This window comes from Bos grunniens, chromosome 24 (genome assembly GCF_055505025.1).
Source record: "Bos grunniens cultivar Pamir isolate PY7600 chromosome 24, Bosgru_T2T1.0, whole genome shotgun sequence".
Classification (NCBI taxonomy): domain Eukaryota; kingdom Metazoa; phylum Chordata; class Mammalia; order Artiodactyla; family Bovidae; genus Bos; species Bos grunniens.
The window spans coordinates 50,352,321-50,366,959 of record NC_141188.1 but is presented as its reverse complement, the minus strand read 5'-3'; the positions used below and the strand labels follow the sequence as shown (position 1 = coordinate 50,366,959).

The 14,639-nt window shown below is 39.0% G+C and overlaps 1 protein-coding gene across 6 annotated transcripts in view; it reads left to right on the top strand.

Moving 5' to 3' along the window:
• The window catches only part of DYM (dymeclin), a 393,514-nt gene that overhangs the window by 308,230 nt on the left and 70,645 nt on the right, over window positions 1-14,639 (top strand). For all 6 annotated transcript variants that reach the window (XM_086373423.1, XM_086373422.1, XM_086373425.1 and 3 more), the window contains one exon: window positions 3,100-3,282. In XM_086373423.1, the coding sequence (XP_086229549.1) occupies window positions 3,100-3,282 (183 nt within the window). The remainder of the gene's footprint in view (window positions 1-3,099; window positions 3,283-14,639) is intronic.

Here is a 14,639-nt window from a genome sequence, read left to right as displayed (position 1 = left end):
TTCAGCTTCAGCATCAGTCCTTCCAGTGAATATTCAGGATCAATTTCCTTTAGGATTGACTGGTTTGATCTCCTTGCTTTCCAAGAGACTCTTAAGAATCTTCTCCAGCTCCACAGTTCTAAAGAATCAGTTCTTTGGTGCTCAGACTCTTTTATTGTCCAGCTCTCACATCTGTACAGGACTACCAGAAAAACCATAGCTTTGACTATATGGACCTTTGTAGGCAAAGTAATGTCTCTGTTTCTTAATATGTTGTCTAGGTTTGTCATAGCTTGTCTTCCAAAGAGCAAGCATATTTTAATTTCACAGCTGCAGTCACTGTCCACAGTGAATTTGGATCCCAAGAAAATAAAGTCTATCACTGTTGCCATTTTTTCCCCAACTATTTGCCATGAAGTGATGAGACTGGATGCCATGATCTTCGTTTTCCAAATGTTGAGTTTTAAGCCAGGTTTTTCACTCTTCTCTTTCACTTTCATCAAGAGGCTCTTTAGTTTCTCTTCACTTTCTGCCGTAAGGATGGTATCATCTACATATCTCAGGTTATCGATATTTCTCCCTGCAATCTCGAGTCCAGCTTCTGCTTCATCCAGCCCAGCATTTCTCATGATGTACTCTGCATATAAGTTAAATAAGCAGGGTAACAGTATACAGCCTTGACATACTCCTTTCCCAATTTTGAACCAGTTCGTTGTTTCATGTCTGGTTCTAACTGTTGCTTCTTAAGCTGCATGCAGATTTCTCAGGAGACAAGTAAGGTGGCCTGGTATTCCCATCTCTGAAGAATTTTCCAGTTTGTTGTGATCTCTACAGTCAAAGGCTTCAGTGTAGTCAATGAAGCAGAAGTAGATGTTTTTCTGGAATGATCTTGCTTTTTCTGTGATCCAGTGGATGTTGGCAATTTGATCCCTCGTTCCTCTGCCTTTTCTAAATCCAGCGTGTACATCTGGAAGTTCTCAGTTTACATGCTGTTGAAGCTAGCTTGAAGGATTTTTAGCATTACATTGCTAGCATGTGAAATGAGTGCAGTTGTGTGGTAGTTTGAACATTATTTGGCATTTTCCCTTCTTTGAGATTGGAATGAAAACTGGCCTGAGTACTGATTTTTTTAAAACCAATTTATGGGTTTTTTTTAAAAACATGAAATTAAAAACCTAAGCAACTGTAACAAAACAAGGAAGAATGGGGTCAGCACTTTTCTGTTCAAGGAGAAGTTAAAGTGTATTAACCTCCTTTGATCTTGTTCAGGAGGTAAATAGCAATATTTTATCTTTTTTTTTTAATTTATTTATTGGTTACAGTGGTCTTCGTTATTGTGTACAGGTTTTCTCTAGTTGCGGTGAGCAGAGGCTGTTCTGTACCTGCAGCATGTGGGCTTCTCATTGCAGTGGCTCCTCTCGTTACAGAGCAGGACTTTAGAGCACGTGGGCTTCAGTAGTTGCAGCTCGCAGGCTCCAAGGTGCAGGCTCAGGAGTTGTGGCACACAGGCTTAGCTGCCTCTCCACAGCATGTGGGGTCTCCCACATGCTAGAACCCATGTCTCCTGTATTGGCAGGTGTTTCTTATCCACTGGGCCACTTTATCCCTTGCACATTGATTTTGCTTTCCTTTTTTTCTGTCCCATAAATGTTGATTTGTTGCTGGATGTTCTTAAAACAATACTGCTGCTGCTGCTACTGCTAAGTCGCTTCAGTCGTGTCCAACTCTGTGCGACCCCATAGATGGCAGCCCACCAGGCTTCCCCGTCCCTGGGATTCTCCAGGCAGGAACACTGGAGTGGGTTGCCATTTCCTTCTCCAATGCAGGAAAGTGAAAAGTGAAAGTGAAGTCGCTCAGTCGTGTCTGACTCTAGTGACCCCATGGACTGCAGCCGACCAGGCTCCTCTGTCCATGGGGTTTTCTAGGCAAAAGTACTGGAGTGGGGTGCCATAAAACAATACAGGTGGAGGTAAATTGTATGGAAATAAGTATACCTTTTTGTGTGCTAGATCGGGGTGGTAAACTTTTCCACCAGAGTCCAGATAGTAAATATTTTTTATTTTGTAAGCCATGCAGTCTTAGATGTGAAGTGTATTTTACCTCATAATAAGTCATTCCTACTTTATTTTGATTAATAGTTCATGTTATATCTTTTTCCATTTTTTTACCTTCAATCTAACTTTATTTAAAGTGAGTTACATTTGAAGTTTCTTGTAGATAGCGTATAGTTGCATCATGTATTTTTAATCCACTCTGTTGTTCAGATTTTAATTATTGTAATCTCTTTGCATGGATTTGCTCTAGACCCTTTACATATATAACTTACATAACTTGCTGCGTCTAGTAGTGTTGACATTTTCCCAATTCAAATGAGAGGTAGAAAGTATCCTCTCTTTAAATTCCTTTGCTCTCCCTGGTTTATAATATAGTTGTCTTAGGTGTTCCTTTGCATCCATTGAGAGCCACGTCAGTGTTACAATTTTTGCCCCAACTGTCAAACATAATTTAGAAAACTCAGAAGAAGGAAAGTGTCATATTCACCTATGTTTTTGCCTTCCATTGTTCTTTCTTTCAAGAGATGTGTTGATTACTTACCTTGAATTTTGCTCTATGTACTATTTCACATTCAGATTCCCAAAGACTATTACCTCTCAGGAAACAGAAACAAAACATTAGGCTGTTTATCTGTAAATATGAACATTGAATGACAGTGTAGAAAAGTGAGGTCATATTCCGAATTAGAAATTCTTCTTGGAATTGATAAGACTCTACTATCACTTTATATTGAGCAAGTTTAGTGATTTAAGGTGGTACACTGATAAGAGTACAGATGAGGATCTATTAATCAAAGCTCCAAATTTTCTTTTAGATTAGAAAGTCTAAAATTTATTAATGTGAAATTTATGATTATCACCATATTTAGTTCAAAAGTTATAACTCAAATCCTTTAGTAACTGATAAACTTAACTCTAAAAATTCTTGACAAAAATAATCTTGAAGAGTTCTTGTGCATGATCTTTCCAGTGCTGTTATAATTGTAAAGCAGTTGCCCTCATTCTAATTAATTCTATGTCAAGGAGGAAAATACTGACTCTTACAGGGATTTTCTTTCTTTATCAGGCACAAGACCTAAATGTCATTGAAGAAGTGATTCGAATGATGTTAGAGATCATCAACTCCTGCCTGACAAATTCTCTTCATCACAATCCAAACTTGGTATATGCGCTTCTTTACAAACGAGATCTCTTTGAACAATTTCGAACTCATCCTTCATTTCAGGATATCATGCAAAATATTGATCTGGTAAGTGTAAATGGAGATATTTACTGTTATTCTTTTTTAAACAGAGAAAGTTTAACAAAACTTGAAAAAAAAAAACCTACAATAGTCTCTTGAATTTTAACTGTATTTGCCATCTATTCCAACAATTGTCACCTTCCACATGTGTATATGTATTATATACAGACACATATATATATATATACATGCACATATATGTCTTTAGGAGAACTGAGATCATATTTTATATCTTAATAGTTCTGGATTCTGCTATTTTTACTTAACACATTTTCCTGTGATATTAATTCTTTGAAAATCTCACATTCTAATAATATATAACCTGTATTTCATGGATCACAGCCTTGTCATGGCATGTCAAAGGGGCTTGAAGCTATGAGCCACTCTGTGCCAGGCCACCCAAGAGGAACAGGTCATAGTGCAGAGTTCTGACAAAACGTGGTCCACTGGAGGAGGAAATGGCAACCCACTCCAGTATTCTTGCTGGAGAAACCCACGGACATATGAAAGGGGAAGAAGATTTGACACCAGAAGCTGAGCCCTGCAGGTCGGAAGGTGTCCCGTATGCTACTGGGGTAGAATGGAGAGCAGTTACCAACAGCTTCAGAAAGAAGGAAGCAGCTGGGCCAAAGTGGAAACGACCCTCAGTTGTAGATGTGTCTGATGGGGAAAGTAAAGTCCAGTGCTATAAAGACTATATTTCTTAGGAACCTGAAATGTTAGGTCCATGAATCAAGGTAAACTGGACGTGATCGAGCAGGAGATGGCAAGAATGGACACTGACATCTTAGGAGTCAGTGAACTAAAATGGATGGGAATGCGGATTTAATTCAAACGACTGTTATATCTACTACCGTGGGCAAGAATTCCTTAGGAGAAATGGAATAGCCCTCATACTCAACAAAAAAGTGAAACGCAGTACTAGGGTGCAACTTCAAAAGCAATAGAATGATCCCAGTTCATTTCCAAGGCAAACCATTCAACATTACAGTAATCCAAGTCTATGCCCCAACCACTGATGCTGAAGAAGCTGAAACTAACTGGTTCTGTGAAGACCTACAATAATTTTAGAAGTAACACCAAAAAAAGATGTCCTTTTCATCATAGGGGATCGCAGTGCAAAAGTAGGAAGTCAAGAGATGCCTGATATACAGGCAAGTTTGGCCTTGGGGTACAAGTTTGGCCTTGGGGTAACATTGTACGGGAACCAGTGACCAAAACCGTCCCAAAGGAAAAGAAATGCAAGAAGGCAAAGTGGTTGTCTGAGGAAGTTTTACAAATAGTTTAGGAAAAAAGATAAGCAAAAGGCAAAGGAGAAAGGAAAAGATAATACCAACTGAATGCAGAGTTCCAGCGAATAAAAAGAAGAGATAAGAAAGCCTTGTTAGGTGAACAGTGCAAAGAAATAGAGGAAAACAATAAAATGGGAAACACTAGAAATCTCTTCAAGAAAATTGGAGATATCAAGGGATATTTCATGCAAAGATGGACATGACAAAGGACAGAAATGGTAAGGACCTAACAGAAACAGAAGAGATCAAGAAGAAGTGGCAGGAATACGCATTGCTGCTGCTGCTGCTAAGTCGCTTCAGTCGTGTCTGACTCTGTGCAACCCCACAGACAGCAGCCCACCAGGTTCCACCATCCCCAAGACTCTCCAGGCAAGAACACACATTAGAACCATACAAAAAACATCTTACAGACCTGATTAACCACACTGGTGTGGTCACTCACCTGGAGCTGGACATCCTGGAATATGAAGTCAAGTGGGCCTTAAGTGGCAAAATTCCAGCTGAGCTATTTCAAATCCTAAAAGATGATGCCATTAAAGTCAATATGTCAGCAAGTTAGGAAAACTCAGCAGTGGCCACAAGATTGGAAAAGATCAGTTTTCATTCCAGTCCCAAAGAAGGGCAATGCCAAAGAATGTTCAAACTCCCATGCACTTGTGCTCATTTCACATGCAAATAAGGTAATGCTCAAAATCCTTCAGTTAGCTTCAGCAGTATGTGAACCGGGAACTTCCAGATGTACAAAATGGATTTAGAGAAGACAGAGGAACTAGAGATCAAATTGCCAACATTCATTGGATCATGGAGAAAGCAAGGGAGTTCCAGAAAAACATCTACTACTGCTTCATTGACTACCCTGAAGCCTCTGTGTGGATCACAGCAAACTGTGGAAAATTCTTAAAGAGTTGGAAATACCAGACCACCTTACCTGTCTCCTGAGAAACTTGTATGTGGATCAAGAAGCAAAAGTTAGAACCAGACATGGACCAATTGAATGGTTCAGAATTGGGAAAAGAGTATGACAAGACCGTATATTGTCATCCTGCTTATTTAACTTCTATGCTGAGTACATCATGCAAAATGTACACAAGCTGGAATCAAGGTTTCCAGGAGAAATATCAACAACTTCAGATATGCAGTTGATACCACTCTAATGGCAGAAAGCAAAGAGGAACCAAAGAGCCTCTTGATGAGGGTGAAAGAGGAGAGTGAAAAACCTGGCTTAAAACTCAGCATTCAAAAAACTAAGATCATGGCACCTGGTCCCATCACTTCATGGCAAATAGATGGAGGAAAGTGGAAATAGTGACAGATTTAATTTTCTTGGGCTCCAAAATCACTCCAGAGAGACAATGTCCGCAGTCATGAAGTTAAAAGACGCTTGCTCTTTGGAAGGAAAGCTATGACAAACCTAGACAGTGTATCAGTTTGCTGACAGAGATCCTTGTAGTCAAAGCTGTGGTTTTTCTGGTAGTCATGTACAGAGGTGGGAGTTGGAGCATAAATAAGTCTGAGCGCAGAATTGATGCTTTCAAAGTGTGATGCTGGAGAAAACTTGAGAGTCCTTTGGACTGCGAGGAGATCAAACCAGTCTATCCTAAAGGAGATGAACCCTGGATATTCGTTGGAAGAACTGTTACTGAAGCTGAAGTTAACGATACTTTGGCCACCTGATGCGAAGAGACGACTCTTTGGAAAAGACACTGATGCCGGAAAGATTGAGGGCAGGAGGAGAAGGGGGCAGTTGAGAGAGAGATAGTTGGATAGTATCAACACTCAGTGGACATAAATATGAGCAAACTCTGGGAGACAGTGGAGGACAGAGGAGCATGCCACAGTTCATGAGGTCACAAAAAGTCAGACACAATTTAGCGACTGAACAACATTAACCTGGATTATGGAGGTCCTAAAATATGTTAACCCTTACCCCATTATTGCTTATTTGATTGTTTGTAATATTTTGTAATTAATTCATAATTAACAGCTTCTAAATAAATTATAGCTCACCTTTTTTAGTTCTGTTGTTGGTGTAGTCTTAAACTGAAATTGTACTAGTTCTTACTGTCAGAGTTGTCTGTATCTTCGAGATTCACCCCATGTCAAATTGCTGTTTAGATGTATTGTACAACTCATGTGTCTGTGCATCATCTCTTACTTCTGTAAGTGACCTATGAGAGGATCTACCTCACTACTTTTACAGCTTTGAGTATTATATTTATTTCAGGATTTGCTATTTTGTATTAAAAATGGTATTTCATTATTGTTTTTAATTTTTATTTCTTTCATAATTAGTGTGATTGAACATTTTTCACAGTTCTGTGAACCTTCACTTCCTGTTCTTTTTAAAAAGATTTTTCTGCTAAGCCTTCTATTGCTATATTAATGTTTCCCAGTTCGATTTGATTCCACAGATATTTGTTGTATAGCTCATCAGGTTCACAGTTGCTGTGCACAAGAGGAAGCTGAAGAACTACCATCCCTGTCCTTGTTTTACTTAAATTTGCTGTTGTTCAGTCGCCCAGTCGTGTCCGACTCTTTGCCACCCCATGAACAGCAGCATGCGAGGCCTCCCTGTCCCTCACCATCTCCCGAAGTTTGCCCAAGTTCATGTTTATTGGCATTGGTGATGTCATCCAGCCATCTCATTCTCTGACGCCCTCTTCTCCTTCTGCCCTCAATCTTTCCCAGCACTGGGGACTTTCCCAGTGAGTCAGCTATTTGCATATCATTTACTTAAATTTAGGAAGATTTTAAATAATTATTGCATGAGTATAAATATGTACAGTTATTTCCATCATGACTGAGCACAGGTGCATACCTTCCTCCAGGGTGTGCACCTCATAGTGAAATTGCTGCATAACATGGACCATTTCCTTTGTTATGTATGTGCTCTGCTAAGTTGCTTCAGTCATATCCAACTTTATGCGAACCTATGGACTGTAGCCCACCCAGGCTCCTCTGTCCTTGGAATTCTGCAGGCAAGAATACTGGAGTGGATTGCCATTCCCCTCTGCAGGGGATCTTCCCAACTCAGAGATCAAACCGCATCTGTTAACGTCTAAGCTGCATTAGCAGACGATTTCTTTACCACTAGTGCTACCTGGGATGCTGCCGTTTTACTCTCTGACCGGTGGTGTGTAGAATTCCTGTTGCTTCACATCCTCGTGGACCTTAGTTTTGTCATTTTTGTAACAGCACCTCACTGTGGTTTTCATTTGGGTTTCCTCGTGTGATGCCTAGGCAAGTCTTTTGCCAGTTTTTCTGCTGAATTATTTATCTTTATGTAGATTCTTTGTTCTAGTTATGTTCTAGTTATGTTCTCGTTATGTTGTTAGACCTGTCTTCATTATGTTTTGCAAATATCCAGTCACTAACACAAATACAAACTTTCTGACATAACTTTAAAACTCCTCTCAGAATAGTCAGACATCAGTTCTCAGTCCTACTCTTTTCTTGGAGAACTGCTTCCAGCCCCAGCCAGCTTGGACTCTGGTTCTCCTGCCCAACTGCAGAACCTTCTCAGAATTTCCCTCAGCTGTCCCCTTGGTTGATCTTGGCTCCTGTGAAGTCCTCTTTCTTGGTTTACTGCTTCAGATTGGTAGAGCTTACACTACTGTAGCTTTCTGGGAAAAGGATATATGTGAGATAGGTTTTTTTATTTTTTTAGTTTCTAATGTCTGAAAATGTTTTTCTTCTTTTTTAATATATGACTGTTGTCTTGGGAAGCTTTGGGGATCTCTATTACTGTGTCCTGAAACTTCATGATTTGCTGTGCCTTGGTCAGTTGTATTTGGTGCTTAGAGGGTCCTTTTAGTTTAGAAACTCATGCTCAGAGCTTTCAAATACTCATTTAATTATTTCTTCCTGGTTGTTTCTCTGTCTCCTGCTGTTTCCTCTCTGAAACTTTTATAAGAAAGATGGCCATTTCTTTTCAAGCCCCTTCATGTTGGTATCACTAAGTGTTACTTCTTAGACCCAGTTTCCTCATAGTAAGAGTCCTCCAAGCTCCTGCCTGGGGTCTGTGCATCCATCTGTGAGGGTTTTAAAAGCTGAGGTAGAAAGAGACTGCATAATATTGAGGATGGGGAAAAGAGGGTGAGAGTGACCTCTAAGGTGTAAACTTCCTGGCTTCTTCCAGGATAACAGCAATACATAGATGGATGCATGGACTCTGATCACATTTAAGATATTTAAGAACAGTTCTATCCATTCTCATAAGCCAAGTAGATTAATTTTTGCTCATCCCAGTAGAGTCTTGTGTACTTGTTAGGTACTTAATTGAAACCAGCTTTGAACTATAACCAAGCTCCCATTCCAGACTCTTAACACATAAGTTCTATGAGTTGCTAAATACTCTGGAATCCACACAATTACACTGAGTTTAGTTAAATACCACTATGTATACTCTTGCAGATCTGTTCATTGATTTGCTCCCTATCACTGCCGTGTAATGATTGCTGGTAAACAGAAATAAAAACTAAAACTCTTCACTGTCAGTTTAGTTAGTGTTTTCATGGACTTTCCTTAAGCTGCCTCAGCTATATACCTGACAGTTGCAGCCATAGCAGGTTATTTTGCCATTTACATGCTTGTCATTTTCCTGAACTACTATCAGTATTATTTAGATTTCATTAACAAAATTGGGGCAGCTGAGAACCATTGTCATCTTTGCAGTTAGAATAAAGCTGAAACATCATTTCAAATGAGCATGGTTATATCTTAAAGTTAAACTTGACATATAAGGTCTGTAATTAAATTCTCACCATTATGAACAGGTATGTAGATATATTGATACTTAGGATGTGTGATAGCATCCTCAGGCCACTTCTCAAATATTTCTTCTCTGGCCCCATGTCCTGCTTGTTAAGTCTGGGTTTAACCAGAAGAGCATCTCCTTTTAAAATTGACAAGTATTGTTAATAGGATCATGAAACAAACGGTTGTCCGAGAGACATCCATCACAGCTTATTCCTACCTTTTTCTGTTGGCTAGATTCTTTTTAACAACTCGGTAGTCTAGTTTATGGTCCAAGAATGCATGTTAGAGTCTGTGCTTCGATGAGAAAACCCAGGCACCAAGAGATCTTTACCTCCATGGAAAAAGTAGAGTCTACTTTTTCCCAGGGAGAGTCTCCAGGAAGTGCAGTCCCTTCTCTGATCCCAATTCTCAAAAAAACTATCCAGAAAGAGTTTCTGAATAGGAAAGGCAGAGCCCTTCTTACTCCTCTTAATAGTGTATTGCTCATAGCAGTCTTAACAATCACAGTGTTGAGAGGAAATCAATTTTCTCTATGAAGACAAACTTTACAGGCTAGCTTATAGCTAAAAAGCACTTCTGGAGATTTCCTGGCAGTTCAGAGGTTAGGACTTCACACTTCCGTTGCAGGGGGCACAGGTTTGATCTATAGTCGGAGAACTAAGATGCTCCAAGCCACATGGTGCAGCCAAAATAAAGTAAAAAGCCAGTTCTAGCCAGCCTATTGATGCATTTGTCCAAATTCATTTATAGTTCTTGCTAGTACCATTTTGGGGAGTAAAATACTGAGATTACGATTCATTGTGCATACGAGTAAAGGTTCAACAAAACCCTTTTCTCTATTACGTGGAAAATTGGCCTGGGTTAATCTGTTTTTAGCTCTGTTCCTTGGAAATCTGGTGAAGGTAGAATGTCAGCTGTGTTAATTCGGTAATACTCCTGTGACAAAATGCTGCTGCTGCTGCTAAGTCACTTCAGTCGTGTCCGACTCTGTGTGACCCCACAGACGGCAGCCCACCAGGCTCCCCCATCCCTGGGATTCTCCAGGCAAGAACACTGGAGTGGATTGCCATTTCCTTCTCCAATGCATGAAAGTGAAAAGTGAAAGGGAAGTCGCTCAGTCGTGTCTGACTCTTAGCGACCCCATGGACTGCAGCCTACCAGGCTCCTCTGCCCATGGGATTTTCCAGGCAAGAGTACTGGAGTGGGGCGCCATTGCCTTCTCCGTGACAAAATGAGAATATAATAAAATGACATTTGGTTGGTAAGTTGAGTCTGGGCTAGAAGGACTATAGCTTTGGGCGTCCCTGAGTGAAAAAAAAAAAAAAACTCACAGCCAGGCGTGTCCTTTTCAGGGACCTAGAAGCTGAGAGTGTCACAAAGGGTATTGGTTTCTGTTTGGTATCTGGCTTCCCTGCTTGGGTGGCTGTTGGATCTGCCCGCTGTAGTCTCTTTCTCTCACATCAGCACTAGCATTTGAGGGTCAGAGACTAGCCCTGAGACTACTGTGAGCATTCCCAGTGAAAACAAAAGCCTGTGACTATGCTGTTCACATTCTCTTTTTCTTGATCTTGTATCCTTTTAAATTAATCTTATGTGAACTGTAGCCTATTATACTTTTTTTTTAATTTTAAAAACATTTTATTATAAAAGATTTCAAGTGTATACAAAGTAAACAGAATGGCTGTTGCACTCTTGGGTCTCTTGATGTCTAACTGGGTCTACGAATTCCACTTAGGAGAGGGCAATGCAGTACTAGAGTAATATCTTCTTAGAGTACTTATAAATGTATCTCTTTCACGTTCCAGGGTGGAGAATATCCTGCTTTTTCCAAGATTTATCCAGATCTTTGAATTATAGAACTGTCCAATATATCCTTTTTTAACTTCCATATTTCTAACCTGTGTCACCCTAATTGTTTTCAGTCTGCCCTATGGCAAACTCCTCCCCTTTCTATCATAACTTTTGCCTTTCTCTGGACCTCTCTGACTTCAGTTTCTTTCTTCTTTCCTTCTTGTCTTTTTTCTCCTTTTATCCTTTGCTTCCTTCCATCCTCCCTCCCTCTCCCCGCTTTCCACTCTTGTTTTCTTCCTCTGGATAGTCACTTGAATTGTGTACAACATATGTCAGATAAACTGTATCTGTGGTATATTGGAAGGAAATGTTTTCCCTTTAATTACCAATACCTCTTTTCACAATAACCCATTTTTTTCTCTTTCTTTCTGCTAAAAGACTAACTCAAAATTTATTTTTTCCTATGTTCGTAACTAATCAGTGATGGATGATCATGTTTCAACACATTGTTTGGATTATTTAGTGTTAAATGTTTAAACCACATCAAAAACCATTTGTTCCTTTTCTATTAATCATTAGCACTGCTAGCTTTATAGCATGCTTGCTGAGCATTTACATGTATTATGTCTCTTAATTTTCATTAAAAAACAAACTTGTGAGGTATATTTCATTTTAATTTTCAATTGCAGATAAAGAAGCCAGCTTAGAAAGATTTTAAGTTGCTCATGATCACACATTCAGAAAGTGATAAAGCCAGAACTCAAACCAAGGCAGTTTGATTAAAAAAAAAAACCCTTGTTTGTAATCATCTTGCCTGATTACTATCACCATTCACTAAATGTTCCTCCAGTTTCTCATTGATTTGCCTATTCACTACCTGAAAAGGTCTGAAAACAAACCTGGAAATTTACTTTCTCCTTCTAACTTCCAGTGATGTCAAATCAGTCTTTACTCCATAAGTAAAGTAACCAGCTATTGACACTTTAAAAATAACCCTGAAGGACCGTGTTTTTCTTGAAAGGACATACAAGAACCATGCAAAGGACTTAAACTACATCCATCTGAAACTTAGTCTCCTTTGGAAGAAGCAAAAAGCAGAGTCAAGGTGAAGAAATAGAAGGGCCCTCACTGTTTTTCTCACAGTATATAAGCCAGTAGAAATAAAAGCGAGTGTTAAACTAGATTTATATCCTGCCCTTGTCACTAGAATAGACTGCTTATTGACACTGCAACTGTATTCAGTGAAAAATGCAACCTCAGGGTAAACATTTGGCTATGTGCTGTTGTGCACTCTTAAAACTAGATAAATTATGCCTAAACATTTTTTGAGTCTCTGTTAAGTGCTGGGAATAAGACTTAAGTACCTTTACATATTTTACCCTTTTATTCCTCTTAAATCAGTAAACTAGTTACTATTATCTCACTTTACAGATAAGGAAACCAACAGGCTGCGAGAAGGCTTCCTAGGTGATTTTTAACACAGATCTCCATGTAAGAATTATCCTCTTAGGGAATTCCCTGGCCAGTGGTTGGGACTCAGCACTTTCATTGCCAGGCCTCAGGTTCAGTCCTGAGTTGGGGAATTAAGATTCTGCAAGCCACACAGCACAGCCAATAAATAAATAAATAATAGAGTCATCCTCTTAAATAATGATCACATGTTTGCTTTATCACTGAGGGTTATTTGCATATGCCTATCTCACTTGACCTGTAAATTATCCCCATGAGGGAGGCAGAGCAAGGCTTCGAGGTGAAATTGTTGGTTCAAGGTCACTTAGCTAGTAAATCACTCAGCCTTTAATCCAGGTCTTCTCATTATAAACTCCATATTTTCAGTGTTCACTTGGGTAAACGTAAATAAGATTCTAAATGAGCAGATTTTCCAACAACTTTTTGTTGAATACTGTCATCCAAAATAGTGTTGGACACGCTGGAAATTCATTCAAAATCATTTTAAACTCTTTTTACATATTTTGAAAAGAATGCCATGATAAAGATATAAATAACATTTCCACTTTTTGCCTCTTTTAGCACTTTACCTTCTCCTACCCTCGCCTAAATGCTCCTGAAATCTTGGCTTAAGCAAACCTTTGCTATTTCTTCTTTCATGGAGTTAACCTTGAAAAGTATTGGTAGAAGAGACTATGAATCTACTGTTATTTTTAGCTGACAGGGAGTTGAGAGTTGATATTTTTTATTAAGACATTAAGCAATAGTGAATGTCTGAGACAGGAGTGACTAACTTTGGAGTACTTTCAACTTCTGCAGAAGGAGCTATACATGTGCGTTTCAGGTAGCCAAATTATCATTAGCCACTAGCACATAGCCTCTGCATCTAACTCATAAGATGATACGATCTGGCTGAATTGAAGCAACAGGACAAAATAGAAATACCACACCAAACAGGAGAGGGCATGAAAGAAATGTTATGGCTGACTATTAGTAGAGGACAGAGACAGGGAACAACAATAGTTTTGTGGTATGGTAAAGGCAAGAACTGTTTTTGTCTCTGGACAGTGTAAAATTTATACTATGTTTTCTATATTTCCAGACCTGGAAATATAGAAAACCTAGTTGCCTTAGCACATTCAGTTGCCTATATAACAGTTCCACAAATGTTAAACAAGGTTAAATGAGAATTCATTATTTTCTTCCCCCAAAAAAATCAAACACAAAATGAATCAACTTTTTCTTCTGCAGTCTTCCTTAGCTCTGTAAATGACATCAATATCTACGAGTTGCTATGTCAAAAAAAAAAAAGAGGAGGAATAATGAGTACTATTTGGAATAGGGTTGTGAAATTAAAGATCTAAAGAGTGAAGTCAGAGAGGACCTCTCTGAGAAGCTACATTTGAGCTCAGACTTGAAAGAAGTAGAGAGCAAGTTGTACAGATACTTGGAATCAGTTAGGGGAAAGGTTGGGGGCATGTCTGTGTTTCCCTCTAGAACAAAAGGGAGACCTGCATACTGACCATTATAAGAGTTTGTGTTCCCCAAGCTCAGAGTTCTTTTCCTATAATACAACCCACTGCATTTGCAGGGGTCATCTTTTCATCTTGAAAAACACCAATGGACAGATCATTCAGACAGAAAATCAGTAAGGAAACATTGGCCTTAGATGGCATTTCAGACCAAGTGGACTTAATAGATTATATAGAGAATATTTTCTTCCAAAAGCAGCAGAATATTCTTTTCTAGAGCATATTGTACAGTCTCCAGGATACATAGCATGCTAGCTCACAAAACAACTCTAAGTAAATTTAAGAAAACTGAAACCATGTCAAGCATCTTCTCCACCCAGAGTACTATGAGACTGCAAATCAACCAGAAGGAAAAAATTCCAATAAACATGTGAAGACTAAACAATATGCTGCTAAACAACCAAAGAGTCACTGAAGAAATCAAAGAGGAAATTTTTTTAAATCCTGGAAACAAATGAAAATGAAAATGATCCTATGACCTATGCAAAATCTATGGGATACAGCAAAAACAATTCTAAGAGGGTAGTTTCTAACAATACAA